At 29.7% G+C, this 23,999-nt stretch overlaps 1 protein-coding gene across 3 annotated transcripts in view; it reads left to right on the forward strand.

Annotated features, from left to right (window-relative positions):
• Nucleotides 1-22,608, forward strand: part of LOC136079546 (uncharacterized) — a 117,887-nt gene extending 95,279 nt beyond the window's left edge. For all 3 annotated transcript variants that reach the window (XM_065795376.1, XM_065795378.1, XM_065795377.1), the window contains 4 exons: nt 4,931-5,419; nt 6,022-6,297; nt 21,836-22,026; nt 22,132-22,608. In XM_065795376.1, the coding sequence (XP_065651448.1) occupies nt 4,931-5,419; nt 6,022-6,297; nt 21,836-22,026; nt 22,132-22,155 (980 nt within the window). In that variant the 3' untranslated portion in view covers nt 22,156-22,608. The remainder of the gene's footprint in view (nt 1-4,930; nt 5,420-6,021; nt 6,298-21,835; nt 22,027-22,131) is intronic.
• Nucleotides 22,609-23,999: the final 1,391 nt, after the last annotated feature.

Consider the following 23,999-nt stretch of genomic DNA (forward strand, 5'->3'; position numbering starts at 1 on the left):
CTTACTTTTTTTTCAGAATCATTGTACTAATTACAACTATTGAAAAGCTGACTGGGATTTTTTTATGATTTTGAAAGTTTTCTAACAGTGTCATCAACAAACTCATCAAATATTTTATCTCTAATTCATGGGTCAGATTTTGTTTCCTCCCCCATTAATAAAGCAGAGCTATTTGCAAAGAACTTTTTCTCTAATTTATCTCTTGAATTTAATGACCACAACCCTCATTGAATATTAATCATTGTTAGATATCCAAATCAATCTTTATTAACATTATTTTTCTTTTAAACATTTTTACAGCTTGTGCAGATAACATTTCTGTGATTCTGTGAGTCTTATAAAAGTGTTCTCCATAATCATATACGGTGTAACTTATAAAGATACGAAAAGCATTTTAAAAAAAATAAGGACTATAAAGAACTGTATGATGACAAAACTCTTGATGAAAATTTACAAAATTGGTTCACTGAAAATATTTAAAATGTTTTAAAATATAATAAAAATACCTTTTTAAATGAAAAATTTATGTTGCAAGAGCTTTTTAAATCTGCAAAAAATGTCCCTTGCAAAAAACATATCTTTAATACTCCTTTAAACTATTTAACAAGTAGTTAACTGAATCTTGTGTTCCTGCCTGCTGAAAAATGACATCTGTGGTTCCAATTTTTAAAAACTCTAGAAAATACTATGACCTCTCTAACTATCCATTATCCATCTGTCTTCTCTCTATTATTATAAAGGTCTTTGGATCTTTACATAACCTTTTTACCTATTCTTTACCTCATCTTCATAACAATATTGCAACTTACAATCAGATTTCAATCTTACTATCTGACAATCAGCACAGATTTCAATCATTTTATCTACAGCTGAAGCGTTAACTCTTTCATGCATTAGACGGCGAGGCAAGGGCTTTCGAAGACTGGTATACTAGACTTTTCCATAAGCTTCATATAGTTACATCTGAAAAAGTCTTTAAAATTATTTTCAATCTTTTTTTTTTCTAACCACAGTATTGAAGTCTTCCTTTAAGGCAAGCACTCTTCATTATTTCCAGTAACTTCTGGGGTACCACAAGGTTTTATTCTTGGTCCTGTATTGTTTTACATCTATATGAATGATCTTCCTAACAATCTAAAATATAAAAGTAGTTCTATTTGCTGGCGACACAACTATATACTCCAGCTTTGACAAAAAGTCATCCCTTTTTGATTGCTTAGAACTGCTGATCTCGCTTCTGTGACAGTTTGGGGCTTGAAATAATAATGAATTTTAATCTAGACAAAATCCCTATTGTTTTCTGTTTTTAACTACTGCATTTTTTTAAAAATTCAAATAATATCCTATGATAACTTCTAAATTATACACTAAAATGGCAGACCTCAAAAATTACCAAGAGATGTATTCAATTAGGCACATAAAGAGAAAATTAGATAAGAAACACAAACCTGACATACTTATTACCCAAAAAAAAGAAAAACAAATTTAGTATGTTTTAGTATTGTAAGTTCAGCACTGAGAATTACCAATCTGAATGCGATATTAAGCATCATAAAAGAAAGCTTGTGCCCTTTTCTTTGTCTTTTTATAAAACAACTGATGAATCAAAACTATTATTAGTCAAGTGATAGTAAAAGCTATAAAAAGATTGAAAATTTATGTCTTGTTTTTGGTTTTTGGATTAGGAATAGAAGACCACAAGTTTTGACTTAATTTCTTGACAAATAAATTTTTTTTGCATAAATTTATTAGAAATAACATGTTATGGCAACAATACAATAGTGCTAAATGGATTTTTTTTTTTTTCTTTTTTTTTTTTTTTTACATCTTCATTTCCAACAAGGCTGCAAGCAACCACTATTAGAGTTGGAAGTTACTGGAAGAGAAAAGATAAAAATTGTAGAGCAAGATAACGATTGACAGGCGACTTTAAAAATTGCAAATTATATGATTATCAGGAAAGCAAGATGAAGGAAGTGAATTCCAAAGAACTGATGTTCGAGGAAAAAACTATAGAAATGAGAGTTTTTAGAGCACTTAGGAACAGTCACAGAAAAAGTATGAGACTTAATTGAATGATGAGTAACACGAGAATGAATTTTAGTAGATGGCACAAGAGCAGTACCCATTATAGTATTTGTAGAAAAGAAAAAGAGAAGCAACATTATGACAATGTGATAATGATTGGAGGTTGGCTGCAAGAGCAGGTCCAACTATGTTTCCAATGCATTTTTGCACCTTGTCTAAAAGAGAAAGGGCATCATTAGAAGATCCGCCCCAAATATGGCAACAATATTCCATACAAAGCCGAATTTGTGATTTATAGAAATAGAGAATAGAATTAGGAATAAGAAAGAGTTGAGCTTGACTAATAGATGCCATCTTTGTGGATGCTAATTTTGCAATGGATTTGATATACAGTTTCCAAGAAAGATCGGAAATAAGAGTTAATCCTAGAAGATGAAGGGTAAATGACTCATCGAGTACATTACCATTTATAAATATAGGAAGATCTAAATTATTGTGATAACGATTGGCTGAAAAAGTTGAGTTTTATCCGAATCTTATCTTTATCTGAGTTCACCAGCCACTGTGAGCCACATGCTGTGGCAGAAGTGAGATCTTTTTTAAGCTTAAATGCCCCCTCCAAGCAATCAGAGAGTGTTGGCTTCATATCATGACAAGATTGAATGGTAGTGTCATCAGCGAACAATTCCACCTTTATCTAATGCGTGATAAAACCTATTGGTTATTACTGTTAGCAAGTTAGTTGTAGAACGAGAAGATCAAAATCCATATTGATGGTCAGAAACTAAGTTATTAGATTTAAGATGAGAAATTAAGTGTTTGTTAATTAAAGATTCAAAAACCTTGCTTAAGATCGAAAGTAGACTAATGAATGGTAGTTAGACAAATCAGATCGCTCTCCAGAATTTTTGAAAATAATGATAAAAGATGCCGCTTTCCAGCAGGCTGGAAAACAAGACTCTGATAAGCACTTGTTGAATAGTTTTAAGAGTATAGATGACAGCTCCGGAGAACACTTCTGCATGACAACAGGTATGTTGTCCGGGCCACAAGCTGTAGAAGAGTCTAAGCAGGAAATCACTTTAGATACAGAAGCTGGAGTGATACGAATGTCAAGCAATTGATCAACCTGTTTGTTGGCAATATCAGGTAAAACACAACTAGTGGAATCACGAGATGAGTCTGATGAAAAGTTATTAGTAAACAATTCAGCTTTATCTTTAGGTGAGGTGACAAAGTCTGAACCATACAAGAGAGGTGGAATTAAAGGTTTGCCTTTATTATTAATACTATTAAAAATTCTTCAGAAGTCACAAGAGCCTAATTTTTGTGATGAAATTTGAGATTTCATGACCTGAGAATAGTGGGCTTTGGCATTAAACAAAACCTTTTTACAATGGTTTCTAGCAGTAATAAACAGATGTCTGTTTTCTGGAGAATTGTTTTGCTGATAGATATGGAAGAAACAATTTCAATTGGCAATCGCAGCAGCACAATGTGAGCAAAACCATGGAGGAGAGTGAGGCTTGACCTGGAATCGTCGAGTGGGAACAAAAGATTCCATGCCAGCCTGAATCCACGAAGTTATGTAAGAAGCACATTCGTCGACAAGAAGATAAAAGATTTCTACCCAAGAGCCACCACGAAGAAAATCACGGAAAAAGTCCCAGTCAGCTTTAAGGTAGTTGTAAGAGGTACAATGATAGGGGGATTCAGGTGATGAAGAAATATTAGTTTTAGAGAGATCAAACTGTGATCAGAAGCCCCTACGGGTGAATGTGGAGAAACTGAGCACTGACTAGAATCAGAAACAAGACAAAAGTCGAGTAGAGAAGGTAAATGATTCGGGTTATCTGGAAAGCAAGTTGGAAAGTTGACTATTTGAGACTGATTGAGAAAGGCAAAAGTTGTGGGTTTTAATGCATGCAGAATTACTGACAGTAGAGCCAACTAAAGGTTTAGAGAATTTTGTGATGATGCTGGTTTTTTGTGTTTTATAGTTTTTGGTACTTTATTCATTTTTAAATTTGTTGAAGAACTTGGCTCAAAGCATAGATAGTACTCAGAACACTGTCTTATAGCCCAAGCAATTGCCTCTAACTACTAATAAACCCTAAGCCGTAACAATGAGCTCCAAATATGGCCTTTGCAATGCACACCAAAAGTACAAACAGGGACACCATCTATGCGCAACATGACACTGTTAATACTTTAATATTTTTCAGCTGTTTATGGAATCAGCCTCTCTAAGAGCTACCACAGAGCTCTTTAGAGATAGGCTTTAGAGATACAGCTCTTTTTTAGAGCTGTACCCTCATTAGGAGATAATTGAATGAGTTGCCTAGTCATATCAACAGAGACACAAGCATTCGACATCCTAAACTGGAAACAATATATTAAAAGTACATCTGCGCCAGCCTAATAGATGAAGAAGGGGTGCGAGGCTGTTTTTTATTTGTTGTAATAGTTATTTAAATGCCTGCATTCTATTACAATGAGAAAATATAAAGCATTTTTTATAAGTATTAAAAACTTTTAAAGCTCTTTTTCATATTTTTTATCAAATAAGTAATGATATTATTAAAAAAATGGACAGCTAGTGTGAAAATACACAGAAAACTCTTATCTTAAGAAATATATATATATATATATATATATATATATATATATATATATATATATATATATATATATATATATATATATATATATATATATATATATATATATATATACATATTCATATATATATTTTTCCTAGTTCTTAGGGCTGACATATATATATATATATATATATACATACATACATACATACATACATACATACATACATACATACATACATACATACATACTTACATACGTGTGTTTATATTTATAGATAAAAACATTATTTTTTTAGATTTTGTAGATGAGGTCAGTGAGTTAGTGATTAAAAAAAATAATTTGATTGCATTATTATCATACTTGGACGAAGCATACTCAGTTTCATTTAAAATTAAACCCAATTCCTATTCAAATGGATGGAAGAGTGTTATTCATTTAACCATTGGGAAAGATTTAGATAATTATGGTGATAGAACCCCAGCATTATTTTTTTGTGATGATAGCTCAGGTAGATTATACATTACTTCAGCAGTTAACGGAAATAAAAATTATATGTTCATCACCCAGCCACTTCCGCTGAATCAGTGGTCTAGCATACAAATATCACAAATCCGATTAAATGAAAAGTATGTATTTTCAGTGTATTTAAATGAATCAATGGTTCATAGCATTGAAAATACAAAGCCACAATCTTTTGAAAATCTTAAAGTCTATGCTGCTAGTCCTTGGTTTGATGCACAAGATGGCTCCATTAAAGATGTCAAAGTCATAAGTGGAAGTAATGGTAAAAAAAAAATTTTAACTTGTTGTTTTTTTGAACATTTTTTTGTTTGTTGAACATTTCATTTTAAAATTGTTTCACTATTGCTCTGCAAATGAAGCATTTGGTGTTAAACTATTTATAGAATTAACCTGTTTTTTAGTGATGTCATGATTAGTGATGTCATGATGAGTGTGTCTATTAGAATTAGGACGTGAATTAAAGAAAAAGTTTTTTTTGACAATAACTTATGATTTCTTACTCTAATAAAAAAAGCTTGTTGTTTATATAAATACTTGAAAAATTTTAACTGCGTGATATTTTATTTTTAAAAAAATGCTCTTGGTAAGCAAACCACAACAAAATTTGACTAGTCTTTTTTTTTTAATTTTGCTAATTCTTTGTTAATTTAAGTTTGTTTTTTTTAATGCAAAGTTTTAAAAATCTTTTTTTTTAAGATTTATTACTTTTAAGAAGCTACTTTCTGTTTTTGTTGTTTTTTTCTTTTTCGATTTTATTCTTTTAGTTTTATTTGAGGGAGCTCAAAAATTTCTTTTTGATGATTTAAATTTCAAATTGTATTGGACATCTTATTGATGATTTATTGTTTTATGATTTTCTTTTAGGAGTCTGGATTCCAATGATGACACGATTCGCTAGTTGGGAAACAACTTTTTGGGATAAGACCTATGAGTCTTATGAAAATGGTTTTGGTTTGGTAAATCAACAATGGATTGGCTTAAAAAACCTTAATCAAATAACAAGCACTTTTTTTACAGATATGAGAATTGATTACGCTTTCAAGGAAGATATAACATTTAGTACAATGTATTATAATGTTACAATTGGCTCAAGTGAAGAGAAATATATCTTTCAATATGAAAAGTATAATCCAAGAGGATGTAAGTTTTTTGTTGTTGTTTTTAATCATACTACTAGTTTAAAAATGTTTAAAAAAAATATTTTGAATAGGTAAAGCAATGCATTAGTTTTCCTTTCTTAAAGTTTTTATGCTTTTTGTTTGGTTGATTGTTGTTGTTGTTTTGTTTTTTATTTCAACATTAACATCATTTTTTAATGAGGATGTGTTATTGGAATCATATCTTGGTCCTAATAATTATGCCGTTTGCCTGCATAACATTTTGTTAAGTTTTATAAACTTTAATTAGGAGTAATTAGTAAATCTATATCAGTGAGTTAAAGGAATACCTTAGAAACGTACCTAGTTATGCAGTTATCTAAGCAAGTACTTTGTTTTTAATTTTGTAAATGAGACATAAAAATAGGTGATTAACAAAGTTTTGATCATTTGTAAAAAAAATTGTATTCATTTAAAAAAATAATACATACCACCTAAAATCTTACTAAATCACTTACTGTAAAATGTTTTTAATGTCATTTTTTTACTAAATTTTTTCATATTTACTCATTTGCAAAATTTACTCATTTATGTTCTTCTAAACTCGCAATAAAGATTTACTTAAGTTCTAACATGTTTACTAAGCACCTAATAAAAATAGTATTTGCCTAAATTTAAGGTAAGAATATTATATTACTTTTTTTCTATTTATTATCTTTATTTTTTCTAACTTTAGAGTTTGAAGAATACAAGCAATTATGTTTGTATAAATTTGAAGAAAAATAGGGAATTTAGGCTATACACAGGTCAGAAATTGACCTTTTAGGTTTGATTTTGGAACCCCCCAAATATTTTTATAGATTCTATTTGAGAAACCTTTAGTTTACACAAAACTGTAAAAATTAAAATTATGAGGGTGGCACATTTTTAGAAAAGACATTTAAAGGGGGCTGACCTATTAAATTCTCATGTTCAAGTGAAGCAACTTCCAGAAATGCTGCAAACCCTTAATTTTTACATACTAATACCAATATATAATTGCCAATATCAAATAATGGTGTTCTGCCAAAAAAAAAAAAAATTTTTTATTTGAACATAGAAAAACAATGCTTTTAGGGCACCGACCACAAATAAAAAATTAAATAATAAGTAAATACTTTTATTTCAAGTAAATAATTTTGAATGAAAAATATTTTTGTACTACCTTATAGTTAATGAAATTTTATTCATTAATTAATTTTATTCATAGAATTCAAATTATAAAAAGTATATATTACAGTTCAAAAGTTATGACTAAAATATGTTTGTTCCCCTCCCCTTTCCAAAAAAATTAGAAAATTTTAAATTTTACATTTTTTTTTTTAAACATCTTCGCTTCCAACAAGGCTGCAAGCAGCCACTAAATAAAGTTGGAAGTTACTAAAAGAGAAAATATGAAGATTGTAGAGCAAGATAACCATTGACGGATGACTTAAAGGATTGCAAATTATATGAATCAGGAAAGCATGATGAAGGAAGCAAATTTCAAAGAGCTGATGTTCGAGGAAAAAAACTAGACGAATAAGCGTTTTTGGAGCACTTAGGAACAGTCACAGAAAAAGGATGACACTTAATTAAATGACGAGTAACACGAGAATGAGTTTTAGTTGATGGCACAAGATACGCTAACTCTTTAGAGCAGTGCCCATAATAGTATTTGTAGAAAAATGGAAGAGAAGCAATATTACGACGATGTGATAATGGTTGGAGGTTGGCTGTAAGAGCAGGTCCAACTATGTTTACAATGCATTTTTCCACCTTGTCTAAAAGAGAAAGGGCATCATTAGAAAATCCGCCCCAGATATGGCAACAGTATTCCATACAAGGCCGGATTTGAGATTTATAGAGATAAAGAATAGAATCCGAAGTAAGAAAGTGACAAGCTCGATAAAGAGATGTAACCTTAGCAGATGCTAATTTTGCAACTGATTTGATATATGGTTTCCAAGAAAGATTGGAAGTAAGAGTTAATCCTAGAAGATGAAAAGTAGATGACTCATCGAGTACATCACGATGAGTCAAAATCATCAAGCAATCAGAGGGTGTTGATTTCTTATCACAACAAGAATAAATGGTAATATCATCAGCAAACAATGCCACTTTAGATGTGAGAATATCTGAAAGATCGTTAATGTAAATTAAGAAGAGTATAGGGCCAAGGATAGAACCTTGAGGAACCCCTGAAGTTACAGAATATGAAGAAGAGTGCTGTCCATCGAGGACAACTTTTATACTACGATTGGAAAGAAAGGATTCAATAATCTTAAAGATGTTGCCGGATACACCATACGAAGAAAGCTTATGGAAAAGACCAGCATGCCAATCTTTATCAAAAGCTTTTGAAATGTCAAGAGCGATGGCCTTAACCTCTCCACCTTTATCTAATGCACGATAAAACCTATCAGTTATTACTGTTAGCAAATCAGCTATAGAATGAGAAGATTGAAATCCATATTGATGGTCAGAAAGTAAGTTATTAGATTCAAGATGAGAAATTAAGTGTTTGTTAATTAGAGATTTAAAAACCTTGCTTATGATAGGAAAAAGACTTATGGGATGGTAGTTAGACAAATCAGATTGCTGTCCAGAATTTTTGAAGATAGGGATAACAGATGCCGCTTTCCAGCAGGCTAGAAAACAAGACTCTGATAAGCACTTGTTGAATAGTTTTGAGAGTATAGACAACAGCTCTGGAGAACACTTCTGCAAGACAATAACAGGTATGTTGTCCGGGCCACAAGCTGTAGAAGAGTCTAGGCAGGAAATCACTTTAGATACAGAAGCTGGAGTGATATGAATGTCAAGCAATGGATCAACCTGTTTGTTGACAATATTAGGTACAACGCAGCTAGTGGAATCAAGAGATGATATTGATGAAAACTCTTTAGCAAACAATTCAGCTTTGTCTTTAGGTGAGGTGACAAAGTCTGAACCATACAAGAGAGGTGGAATTAAAGATTTGCCCTTATTATTGATATTATTAAAGATTCTCCAGAAGTCACAAGAGCCTAATTTTTGAGATGAGATGCGAGATTTCATGACCTGAGAATAGAGGGTTTTGGCGTTAGACAAAACCTTTTTACAATTGTTTCTTGCAGTAATAAACAGACGTCTGTTTTCTGGAGAATTGTTTTGCTGATAAATATGGAAGTAACGGTTTCGATTGGCAGTCGCAGCAGCATAGTGTGAGGAAAACCATGGAGAAGAGTGAGGCTTGACCTGGAATCGTCAAGAGGGAACAAAATATTCCATGCCAGCCTTAATCCACGAAGTTATGTAAGGAGGCTTGACCTGGAATCGTCGAGAGGGAACAAAATATTTCATGCCAGCCTAAATCCACGAAGTTATGTAAGAAGCACATTTGTTGACAGGAAGACAAAAGATTTCTACCCAAGGGCCATCACGAAGAAAATCACGGAAAGAATCCCAGTCAGCTTTACTGTAGTTGTAAGAGGTTCGATAACAGGGGGATTCAGGTGATGAAGAAGAATGAGATATTAGTTTTAGAGAGATCAAACTGTGATCAGAAGCACCTAAGGGTAAATGTGGAGAAGGATCAGAAACAAGACATAAGTCAAGTAGAGAAGGTAAATGTTTTGGGTTGTCTGGAAAGTTGACTAATTGAGTTAGAGATTGAGAAAGGCAAAAGTTGTGGGCTTTAATGCCTGCAGAATCACTGACAGTAGAGCCGAGCCATTCAAAGTGGTGAGCATTATAGTCACCGACAACAACTATATTAGCTGATGGATAAAGAGAGAAGGCTTGGTCAATATGATCAGAAATAACATCAAAAAGAGTGCAGTCTTGAGATGAAGGAGAGCGATATAGAACAAAAGAGAAAGGCAATAGAGTGAAGTGGTGCTAAACGAAAGCACATGAAAGAATAGTCTATTTAATAATAGAGGGTGAATTAATAGCATATAATAATAGAGGGTGAATTCTTACGAATGTAAATGTCCAGGCCAAGCATGCGACTATTGGAGTCTTTACGAATTAAAGGAAGATAACCATTAACACTAAGATCACAAGATGAGACAGCTGAACTCAAATTAGTCTCACAAAGAGTAAGTAGGTCTGGTGAACTTTGCAAGAGATAAGACTCAACATAAGAAAAGTTACTTCGAAGACCATGAATATTAGTGAATGATAGGTTTAAAGAACTTGGTGATGATGATGGTTTTTTGTGTTTTATAGTTTTTGGTACTTTATTCATTTTAAAATTAGATTGAATAACTTGACTAGAAGCATAGATAGTACTCAGAACACTGTTTAATAGCCCAACCAATTGCTTCATTACTACTAATAAACCTTATGCCGTAACAAAGGGCTCGAAATGTGGCCTCTGCGATGCACATCAAAAGTACAAAAAGGGACACCATCCATGCGCAACATGGCACTGTTAATACTTTGATATTTTTCAGCTGTTGATGGAACCAGCTTCTCTGAGAGCTACCACAGAGTTCGGGAAACCTGACTACCAACCGTCCTCAGAACCATAAAACTGAGTTTTAGAGCTGTACCCTCATTAGGAGATAATAGAATAAGTTGCCTAGTCATATCAACAGAGACGCAAGCAAAACCCATGCATTGAGTCAAGAAGATCCAGCATTCAGCATCCTAAACTGGAAACAATGTATTAAAAATACATCTGCGCTAGCCTAATAGATGAAGAAGGGGTGTGAGGCTGGTCAACAGATAGAATCTGTTTACCCCTTAAGTCTTTGCCTGGGAGGCCTTCTATAAGACAGTAGCCGGGTGCATTTAACATCTGTCCAAGATGAGTATTTTTATCGAGACACCATTTCTAGCCTTTACTCAACCAAGAGCCCCAAGGCAAGGGGTGTTTTAAGTCAGAGTTGGCATTTCCTAGCCTTTGCCTAAAAAGATATATCCTACAAGGCAGCAGGACATGAAGCAGATTGTACTGGGTTACATGTAACCAGTAGCAGGATAACCTGATCTGACACCTGTCATGACCATAACTTCTAAATGACCATATGACCATACTTCTAAAGTATGACCATACTAAAGTATGACCATACGCATGTATGTCCGTATGTGTGACCATACACATGTATGTATACACATGTATGACCATATACATGTATACAAAGTATGACCATACACATGACCATAACTTCTAAAGTACATAAGAATTTTTTAAGAAACTTGAATTTTTCAAGGAATTTCGATTTGGTTTAAGAAACTACAAAAATATTTTTCAAATGCACATGCTCCCCTCTCAATTAGGGCAGGCTCAAATTTTACGGTTTTCTTCTCAGGCTTTAATCACAGTTATTTTCTGGACACATCTATTTTTATGACACTAGTATTTTTATACAAAAGAGTATAGTTTATGGTATAAAATTAGCTTAACTTCATTAATTACCATTTATAAGTTGTTAATTGTTATTTAAAGGTAATTATGATTAATTAGATTTTTACAAATTTTGAAATTGGTATTTAAATTTATTTAATTAAAGTTTATTTATTTATAAATTTACTATAGTATATATATATTATATATATAAATTTAATATTTAATTGTATTTATTATAAATTTACTCTTGATATTTTAGTAACTATTAACTGTTATACTATACTGTTATACTCTATATATCATATGCATATATATAATATATATCATATAATATATATTTTTCATATATATTATTAAATATTGCTCATATATAGTGTTCATAAACGCCTTATTTGATATCAAAAAATGGAAGGTGATTTAAGTTAAAATTTTGCAATTGGTTATTTAAATTTATTTAATTAAAGTTTATTTATTTTTTTGTAAATTTGCTCTTGATACTTTATTAACTATCAAATTTACAGATAGTGTTCATAAACGCCTTATTTAATATCGAATAATGGAAGGACATTTAAGTTGAAAAGACCTCATAAGTTGAACAGACTTTCAGTCTGTGCTTGTTGCTTTACTAAAAACACTAAGGGTCCAGTTACAAAAAATTTGGAAAAGCCTGTTGTAAAGCATTGTCATAATGACTATAGTATTACAGTTATGAAGTATCTAGCTGGACTATGACTTACGTGTAAAAAAAATATGTACCTACTTAAACTGGAAAACTTCTTTCAATATCAGTTAAATGGAAATGGAACAAAGAATCTACTGCAGTTTTTGCAATAAATGCAAAATTGCAGTAGTTGCAATAAATGCAAAATTTGCAAATTGGCAACTTGTTTCTCCGCGCAGCGGCCTTGTTCGTCAAGGTTCGTGTTTAGGAGTTATAGAGTTGAGAGAGGGTGATAACCACAAGTAGCCTCCTCATCTGTAGTGGCCTTCTTGGCTTTGGGGAGGTGAATTATTTAAAAAAAAAAAAAAAACTTGTAAAATCTTAGGTTCTATATTATGGTTTTTTTAAATTAGTTGGAATTATATTCGTCAGATAATTCTTTAAATAAAAATAGACAAATAAAACAGAAAGAAAATAGTTACAGGAAAAGTTGGAGTTTGCAAGAGTTCAAATGCTGCTTGCTTTAAAGTTTGTCAAAAATGTTTTCAAGTTATTGGTAAAGATCATAAATGCTACCCTGGAAAGGAATCAAAGAATCTGGCAACTTATCTCTTAAATAAAGATATTAATGTAAAATATTTATAAAATATATTTCTTTAAAAATTAATAATAATACTATTATTTAAAATCTGAATGTTTCTTATTATTATCTCATTTGTAAAACAAATTTTTCACTGTCCTATTGTTTATGTTCAATGCCAAATAATGACCAATATTCTAAAAGATATATACTAAAACAATCATATGGAAAAAGGTGAAGAAATGCTGTTTTCCACTGATATGTTATAAATCTTGCTTTCTTTGAATATATTTGTAAAATGTTTTGCCTTTCTAAACATTTTTGTCAATTATATAAGTGGATCCAAAGTCCCCATAACTCTAAGTCAAGTTAGTATGAAACAGACAGAAATACCATTTTCAGAGTTTAACAAGTCAGTTGTTTGATTGCAATCTACTAAGTTCAATCAAATGTTCTCTTGAAGACCTTCAGGCAAAACGGAGTTAAGTTTGAAAGTTATATGGAAAAGAAATTGGATGATAAAGCAAAGATACTTAAGAACTTAGAAAATGTTTCTTTGGAGGATAAAAAGAAAGGGATACTAAATCATGTAAAAGAGGTTTAGTTTGTGTAAAAGAATATCAGAATATCTTGAGTTTGTAATTGAGTACAGAAAACAGGATCTTTTCAATACATTTGTAAGAGTTGGCATTTCCATTTATTTTCACTCAGAATGTTGTGAAGCATTGTCTTATAAAGGAAGATGATCCTGAGTTGCTATTCATAAGCATAATGCCTTTACCATTCATAAGCATAATACCTTTACCAGAATTTTATCTTCTCATGGGTTAGGTAAATCACATTTGTAATTATACCATACCCCTCTTAGCAGGTTTAAAAAAATGAGTGAATAGCCTTGGTGTTATACAGGAAGGTTATCATGGAGGTACATATGATGGTAATGTTACAAGAACAATATTAAAAAAAGTTGACAGTCTTGCATTAGTAATTCCGGTAGAGCTATTTACTTTAATTGACTCATTAAGGAAGTTTGACAGAATTGTGACAAGTACATTTAGTGAACCACTATATCCACAATACCACGACGTTATTCAAAACTTAACAGATTTAAACATTCTCAAACATACTGTTCAGAAGTAAGTATGATATAAACTTATAATCTTTAATAGCTTTTCTTACTTTAAATATTTTCTTTATATACACTTATATATTTTAGTTCTTGAAGAAAAGCCTCAGTGTGACATGGAAAGTACATGCAATAAGTTCTCATCTAGAAACCTTCATAGATATGCACAGCTGCTCTCTGTCAAGATATAAGATCTGCTCTCTGTCAAGATATATATAACACTAAACAGAAGCCTTGCACCAAAAAATGAAGCCTATGGTAAATAGATTTAATGTATCTGTCGTCAGCTCAAAGTATGGTGAAAGAAGTAAACAAATTGCTGAAACTTTTTCCAGCATGAACATGTAGTTATTGAGCTATATTATATTAAATGCTTAGTTAGTGAAGTTAAACAAAAAATGTTTATTAACATTTTTTGTTAAGCTTTTTTTGTATAATAAAGGGACTTATGATATTCAGGCATTTTAAAGACTAAAATCTTTTGTATACAAAGTCATATAATCACATAGTATCATATGGTTGTAAAAAGACAGATGTGTCCATAAAATAACTGTGATTAAAGTCTGAGAACAAGAAAACTGCAAAATTTGAGGCCACTTGCCCTGATTAAGAGGGGGACATGTGCATTTGAAAAATATTTTTGTAATTTCTTTAACCAAATTGAAATTCATTAAAAAGTCCTCATTAAAAAGTCCTCTTCTTTTTGGAAGAAACAGGGGGAATAAAAGTTTTTTGGTCCTAACTTTTGAACTGTAATATTTAATATTTATAATATAAATTTTATTTTTATAATTTGAATTCTTTGAATAAAATTTCATTTATTATAAGATAGTACGAAAATATTTTTCAAAATTTTTTATTTGCCCTATTTTTAGTCGGTGCCCCATAAGCATTGTGTTTTCTGTTCCCAAAATTAATTTTTTTTTTTTTTTTTTTCAACTGAACATTATTTGATATTAGTATTAGTTTGTAAAAATTTAAGGTTTGCAGCATTTCTGGAAGTTACTTAACTTGAACATGAGAATTTCATAGATCTGCCTCCTTTAAATGCCTTTTCTGAAAATGTGCCACCTGAAGGATTTTAATTTTTACGGTTTTGTGTAACCTGAAAGTTTCTTAAAAAGAATTTTATCTGGAAAAGAATCTATAGAAATATTTGGGGTGTTCCAAAATCAAACCTAAAAAAGGTCAAAGGTCAATTTATGATCTGTGTGTAGTAAAAGTTTTTTCCTTTCTTTTTTAAAAAAGTTTTAGCATTGGACTACTTTAAAGTCTTCCATAGTCATGGGTTAAGCAAAAGCTATCCTCTAGAACCACTGCACTAAAGTTAAGCAGGATGATATTATCCAGAAGTATAAGTATATAAAATATATCAAAATTAAACAGCAAGAAATGATTTGCAGAATAAGCGTTCAGAATTGTTCAAAACAATTGTTGCTTAAAAAACAGCAAAGATTTAAAATTAATTTAAACCACTTTGATTGACTGTATAATTGACTAGATTAAAAGTTATGAGGAAACCAAAGACTCTTAACAAAAATGATTGGTCAATTGTTAAACTAGTAAACTGTCTTAGATCGAAAAAAATTAATTTTGGATTTTCTTTTTATATTTGCAATACATTTAGCAAAACTTTATCAAAAACCGGAAATTTTTTTAAATAAAATTTTGTTTATTTTGTTTGTTAAAAGTTAACTGAGACTTTTTTATTAGTTTTTTTGTTTGTTTGTTAAAAGTTTTCTAAAACTTGTAGATTTTTTTTCCGTTTGTTAAAAATTTACTAAAACTTAAAGAGTGTTTTTCTGTTTGTTAAAATTTACTAAAACTTGTTCTGTTGAAGTTTGTTTGATGCTGGCAGAAAATAGTGCCACAAGTGTGGTGCCACAGGAGATAAAAATTTGTTGTATGATCACCATGCTCACCAGCATGCACCGTAGCAGAAATGCACAAGACACTTTAACTGTTAAAACCTTTGGTGTTGATCCTTGAATAGTTTCCAATGTATTTCTTTTAAAATTTCTTCAACCTTTACACCAAAATCCATATATGAAACTGTTGCTAAGAACTCAAAAATTTTTTTAGTAAATACTCAGCCGATATGTTGTGTTACAAATAAACAAAATATATGTTGAATAAGATTAAACATTCAGTATAAAAAAGTGAGACTGAACAAAGTGGAAGGTAGATAAGAAGCTCAGAAAGTATTTATGTCACCACCTCATATCAAATCAGGTTTCATCTGCTTCATTTGCAGTTAATTATGACTTTCTGGGTAATCACAAGACTGAAAATAGATAAAGTTGGTTCAGATTCTCAGATTTCTCACACCAAAATGGATGCCTTCCAAACTCTGTATCTTTGACACTCAACTTTTAAAATTCAAATAAAACATCGATGCTTACTCAGAGCAACAAGCCAAATGCTTTTATCAGGATACATTTGACTTTGAAAATAGTTATCAAAGACAGTAAAGCAAGAACATTATTCAGCACTACATTAGGGGCTGCTTTTGGGGAATTAAAGAAAATATAAAATTTTTCTGTCTCATAAGTTTTCTTTGTGTTGCTATCATGAAATATATTTTTATTATTTATAACTACATTATCTTATTTAGTCATTAGTAAATTAAATTAAAGTTTTTTCTTTTTTTTGTCAAAAATTTTCACAGTCTTTATATGTAAGCAATAGAAATGTAAATCTTTCAATTTAAAAACAAAAAATATGTTACATAGTGTTTTTTAAGTGATAAACATTATGTTGTTGTTGAGTATTGGATTTTAACCACTATTTTTGGAAGCATTTTTAATTGTTAGTCGTTGATTAACAATTCAAAACAGATTTCAGACTCATGTAGATCTTCAACCTGATGAACTTTGATTAAAAATTCAAGTAAAAAGTAGTATAACAAGTAAAAATGAATAAAAATGATATTATTCAATTTTTTAAATCAGCGTTTATTATTTATATGACTTTTGACTCCTGCTACACATATTCACAAACTGCTTAAAAACAATTAAACTGCTTTATCTTTCTCATGTGTCTTACACTTAGTGCTATGCAATAAAAACTAATTACAAAACTTTATTTATGTACCTGGTGTACATAAATAAAAACTTAACACATAAATTGGTGTTAAGATTTGGCAAGAAATGCTTAAATTTAACATTTTGTTGTACTTTCAGTAATTAATTCAAGACAAAGTGTTATAGTTGTTGCTTTTTCTATATTAGTTTTTATATGTTTTTTAAAGAGAAATCCAAACATCAGATTAAAATTGTATTCATTTTAATCAAAATTCTATTCAAATTTTTAAAAAAGTTTTGCATAAAAGATAAAGAGCTTCTATTTGGTTTTATGCAATATTAACAATTTATTTAATAAATTTAAAGATGAAACTAAAATGCCTTCTAATCATGAAAAATTCTATTATAAATAGAATTACAACATAATTATTTGTAAAAGTATTTCTTTTTTTTATAACTTGTATTGATTTAGTTTTTTTTTTTTCAATGAACAATTTGATTTGTTCTAGTTGTTATACATTTAAGTAGCAACATTTGCATAACAACATTTGTGTTGCAACAAATACTGAAGAAAAAGCCAGTCTTTAACAAACCTGCAGAAAAAACTCAATAATAATTAATAAATAACCACTAACAAATGCCCAGAGTTAAATATTAACCAGTTATTGAGTTACCTCTTATATAAAGTTAATACACAAAATAATAAGAGTATTCCTTGTGTTGATAATGCACTTTTTAAAAACCATATGGAAACAATAGATACCTTACTAAGTAAAGAGCAAACAATAAATACCTTACTAACAATAAAATAATAGCACAATAGATTACTTAAACAATAAAACAATAGATACCTTACTAAGTAATGAGCAAATGAGAAAATGAAGATTTCTTTTATCTATTTCTGACCTGCTTGAAGGGAAAAAAAACTGTTGAAATGATTGAACGCAAATCAAAAATATTGAGCTAGTACAAATATGACACTGAAATTCACCAAATGCATTGAGATTATGTCCTGTGTTTTTGATAAGGGAAACAGAAGCTAATCAAGGTTTACTAGATCTTATTACAAATATGACACTGAAATTCACCAAATGCATTGAGATTATGTCCTGTGTTTTTGATAAGGGAAACAGAAGCTAATCAAGGTTTGCTAGATCCTATTACAAATATGACACTGAAATTCACCAAATGCATTGAGATTATGTCCTGTGTTTTTGATAAGGGAAACAGAAACTAATCAAGATTTGCTAGATCGTATTGTCCCAACAACTAATAATGCACAAAAAGAATTAAATGTCAAAGGAACGTGTTGTCTGTTTGGAAAAAATTATATTAATATTGAAATTTATAACAAGATACAATAAAGGATTTAAAATTTAAACAACTCATCAGCAGACTAGAAGGTGCTGATTGTATACTTTGCATAAAAAAACTACTGAATGAACAGATATTGAGAGAGTTAGTGAAGGATTCCTTGTTGATCGATCAACAGAAGCAACATGTATGCTGTACAAAAACTAGTTAATGAGGATGATATCCTAATAAAATTGGAGATTTGCCACACAAAAAGGACTGACTAAAAAAACCTCAAATCAAATCTGATCAATAAAGCATGCATTACACATTCATAAATAAATGGGACTACCAGGTTTTTAAAACTACTGTAATGGTGTCATATAGATTATTGATTGGGTCATAAAAAACAAAAATTGACTAGTCTGAGTTCTTTAAATTAACTCGTCTGTGTCTGGCGCTTTAAACCAAATGATCTAATTGCATCCTCCAAAGTTATGCCAAGATTGTGGTTTAAATGAGCATATGGCCAGATCTCATGAACATTTGTTTTCAAAACCAGAGAGATATTTTGATATTTTGTTTGAAAAACCAAATATATGATTTGTTATGAAGTTTTTAACTATTATTAGTTTATAACATTTTTTACTGTTTTTACTTTTTATCTTAAAATATATACTGCATTATAAAACCATTAAAATCCTTTATAATATTATTATAATATTATTATAGTAACATTATTTTAAATCTAAATTTGTCAAAATGCTTTTATTTTTAAGTAATAAACTTCTTATCAATAAGTAGTGGGAACCTGACTCCCAAATTAATTCAATTTTTAAATTTTCTTCAAATAATAATAAATTACTCTTTTAGCTTTCATCTAAAATAACCTTGAATATTTATCATCTAAAATAATATTTGAATATTTATTAAAAATGCTCAAACATGGTAATGTGAAGCCAGCCCACAAATTTAGTTTAATATTAAAAATCTAAATTTTCCTATAACCAGTATTATGGAGAACATTCAAAAATCATGTTCTTGGATTGTTAAACAGTATCCACACAAATGAAAGGTGATTCAAACCAACAGTTCAGTTTATGTTATTTTTTTATTTCGTCAGAGAATAACAAATTAAACAATTAAAATTAACAAATTAAAAGTTAATTTCAATTTAACTACTTATCTTTTAAGTTTATTTTCATGAATTAATTGACATTAAGAAATTATTTGCCTCTAGTAGTTACATTGCTATGCATGTGGACAATTTATCAAGGCAAGAGTGAGAACATATTCTGTGAAAGCATGTTGTAGAATCTGTGAGGCCTACAATGCATATTCAGGATAACTTAACGCTTTCGTCGAGACATAATGGACTATAAACATTATTAACAAGAATAGTAGAAAAAAAAACAAACGAGGAACTATATTTTGAAGTGTCTTTTGAAGAGTATTATTTAGAGTACACTTGCATACCTAAAAAACAAACTTTTACAAAATAAATATCTTATTTTAAACTTATTTTTTTTGAATCATGGTCCTGTTATTACATAACAGGATCATGATTCACTAACAAATCCTCTGAATCTTTTAATTTTGTTAAAGTATAAATACATATCTATTTTTCTTGAATTGGGTTTCTTTCAGGCGTTAATAACACTTTTTCTAACACATTTTCAAACTACTGTATATTAACTGATAGTCCAAAGGTTTTAAAAAGAATTTTTTCAAGGGCTGAATATGTTACTAAGTTTGACAGTTTTGTCAGCTTTAATAAATTGTGTGAAGAATCTACTTCAGTGATGAAGTTTTATATTTTCCTTCATTTATTTTTTAGTTTACTTTTTTCACGCTGAAATAAAATAAAATAAATAAATGAAAGTTGAATATTTTTTATATTTGTACTCTTGAGTCCTTAATAAAAGGGAAGGGGGATGTATATTATTTTTGGAAAATTTTCCCATTCACCCCAAGCTTATTAAGACCTGCTTATTAAGATCCTTAAAAATTAGAAAATAGTTGTTTCAGTCACTGATAAAAACAAAAACTTTCAGTGTAAACAGGCTTTAAAAATCGCCGACCTAGTAAATCTTGATTTGTTGAAAATGAGCTTTTGACTACAGTATAAAACTTATACGAGCATATTAAATCCTATTGAAATTAGGATAAAACAGCACATGTTAGAAAATGCGCATTTGACCGCAAGCCACACTAAAATTAAATTGTTTTAGTTTAGATTTATAAACTGAAATTATTTATAAAAAAACCTTTAAAAATATTGTAACATAAAAAATCCCCCTCAAACCCCTACCTCCCCCTCCCTTCCCCCACCTTTTATCAACCCTCCCTTTTATAAATGTTTCTACTGATTTTTCATACAACATTCCTGACCGGTCATATTCTTATAATAGTGTTCTCTATAACTCACTCTCCTAAAAATTTAATAAGTGATTAATGTATCTTGTTTTCCTGCCTGCTGGAAAATAGCATCTGTGGTTCCAGTTGTTAAAAATTCTTATAAACACTCTGACCTTTGTAGCTATTATTCAATCAGTCTTCTCTCTATTAGCAAGATTTTTGAGTCTTGAGACCAACAACTTACTCTCTGATACCATCACTGATTACCAGTACTGACTTCGATCCTGTTGTTCTACAGCTGACTAAAGGTGAGCATTAGACAAGGCGAGGCAAGGGTTATTGTTCTTGATATATCAATAGCTTTCAATAAAGTTTGGTGTATTGGTATTTTTTCTACAAGCTTTCTTCATATGATGTATCTAGGGAAGTGTTTGAGGTTATTAAATCATTCCTTTCTAACTGCAGTAATAACATCAACCTTAAAAGCTAACAATTTCATTTATTTCCAGTAACTTCTGGGGCACCACAAAGTTCTATCTTTGGTCTGTATTATTTCACATCTATATTAATGATCTTCCTAACAATCTTACATCTAAAGTAGCCCTATTTGCTGACAACACAACTATATACTTCAGCCTTGTCAAAAGTCATCACTTTTTGATCGCTTAGAACAGGCATTAAATCTGATCTGTCTTCTCTAACAGCTTGATGCTTGCAGTAGCTCTTGAATTTTAACTCCAACAAAACTCAGTTATTTACTGCAAACAGTTTTTGCAATATCTCACTAACTCCTTAAATTTATGTTTTCTTGGATTTTCATTTACTACCTCTCAGAAAACCATATATACAATCAATTACAAAGTTGCACCTCTCTTTGTCGTGCTTGCCATTTCCTTACTCATGACTTCATTCTTTGCCTCTGCAAATCTTCTATTGGTACCTGTTAGGAATACTATTGTCATTTTTTGGCTGGTTCTTATGACCCCTTTTCTCTTCTGGACAATTTCCAAAAAAATACATTTTTGGAATTAAAAATAGTTAGACCTGCTCTGTTTGCCAAACTTGAACAACTGTCCCATCATTGTAAGTATTTCTTTTTTTTTCTATTTCATTTTGCTTTTAATCTAAGCTTAATGCATTCATGAGATGTTCATTGATTCGATTTTAATTTTATTTTCAAGCTGGTGAACCAGATCGATTTAATGTAAACGGTATGGTATTCAACAATTGTAGCAACTGGTGGACAGCTGATGGACAAAACAATGGTAATTGCAATAAAAATATGTTTCCGACATCGACTAATTACATCTCTTTTGGGTCAGCTAAAGAATTGCTTTCTATACAATTTTTCTTACGTACAAATTTGGAAAAGGTAAAAGTATTTAAATTTCTTACAATTTACAATTATTGTTTATCTAAGAATTGTTTTAAGTATTAGTGTACGTCGCTGTAAAAAAAATTTTTTTTTCTTTTACAGGATTTTTCTAGTAACGCACCGTAAGCTGGAGCGAAACTTTCAAAAATTGAATTTTATTTGTGATAAATTTTTTTGAATAAAAATACTAAAAACGATATTTTTAAAAATTCATTTTTAAAGTTTTAATATTTTTTATTGAAAAAAATTTAACATCATAATTTGACATAGTGAGTCATCACAATGTCAAGTTGATGTGTAATAAATAAACAGTGGCTTTTTTATTAAGTTTTAATTTTTTTACTTTTTTAAAATAAATATTTGCGAAATAGTTTCATTTGCAGTAATTTAATATTTTCGATCTTTTAGCATTTTTTTAATTTTGTTTTGCATTTTTTTAATTTTTTGAAATTTGCATAATAGAATATTGAGGATGTCTGCGGGTAAAGTTTGTTATCTTAAAAGTTTTCCTTTTAAAATGTGCATCATTTAAGGTTTTTAAAAAGAAGTTTTCTAAATCTAGAGAAATGTTTTTTTTTTATTTATCTATTATAATTATAGATAATAACTATACTAAAACAATAAATATACTAATATAAAATATTAAATATAATAACTATACTAAACAAGTATTTAAACTTCCTTTTATTGGATTTCACTTAAATTTCACTAAAACTGAAATTGATAAAGTTATAGAAAAATATTGTAAAAATGTATTAAATAATTTATATTGACAAGTAATAAAGAACATTTTTTTAAATACAGAATTTACATAAAAAATCCACTTCTTAAGCTGCTCAATTCTCATATCGTCTACAAATTTTCATGCGATGGTTTATATGAAAATACTACCAGACATTGACAACAAGAATAATGAACACCTTTCAAAGTGACAAACAAACTAATGTTTATAAATATTTAAATTTGTTCGATAATTGTAAAAATCTATTTATGACTGTCTAAGTATAAGTGTACATTGCTTAAAAAAATAAATTTGTTTTATAAGGGTTTATCTACTAGTACACCATAGCCCGATTCGAATGTTTTAAAGATTAAATTTTTGTTGTGGTAAATCTCTTTAGAATAAATAAACATTGAAAGTTAAACGTTTAAAGAATATTTAACCCATATCGATCCAGCGTTCCCAAATGGGAACAAATAAATAATTTGATGTTTTGCTAATTCTGTTAATTTTATTTACTTGCTTTAAAGGCCAGCGTTCCCAAACAAGAACATTTATTTATATCCTCCTATGACATTACCATTACCTCCTATGACATTACCTCCTATGACATTACTCTTGTTTTGCGAAAATTTTTTTTTTTTTCTGTGTTCACATACGTGGATTCTAATAGAAAATTAAAAATATTTACAAAAAAAAATTTGGTCCCAAATGGGTTAAAGATATATCGAATAATAAAAAATATGGATGATCATGTTTTTCTTAAAGTTTTTCTGGATTTTGTTAATAGTTTTTCACGGTTGAAAGTTTTTAAAAGCATTTTTACAAAACTGGAAACTATTCTCAAACGAATTTTCTTTGTGTTTCATGTTTAAAATAGTTCCAACTTTAATATTTATAGATAATATGGTAGATTAGTGGGCACTTAAAACGAAAATCAGAGTATTTTAAAAAATAGTTATACAGGAATTAAATTTTTTGCAAATAAACAATTTTTAGGGATCGCTACTCATGATCCACTTAGATATTTGGGCACTCGAACTTTTTTTTTTAATACAGAAGTTTTAATAAAGTTGCGAAAGTGCTTATATTACCCAAACCACTTGATAATATGAGCACTTTAGATTAGCCTAAAAAAATAACATTAGTTAACTACAGAAATGCCAACCTGATAATTAAAACTAATTTGTGGAATAAAATGATTCTTTATTAGCAAAACTTATTAAAAAAATCAAATTTTAAGCCACTT

Source organism: Hydra vulgaris, chromosome 04 (genome assembly GCF_038396675.1).
Source record: "Hydra vulgaris chromosome 04, alternate assembly HydraT2T_AEP".
NCBI classification, from domain to species: domain Eukaryota; kingdom Metazoa; phylum Cnidaria; class Hydrozoa; order Anthoathecata; family Hydridae; genus Hydra; species Hydra vulgaris.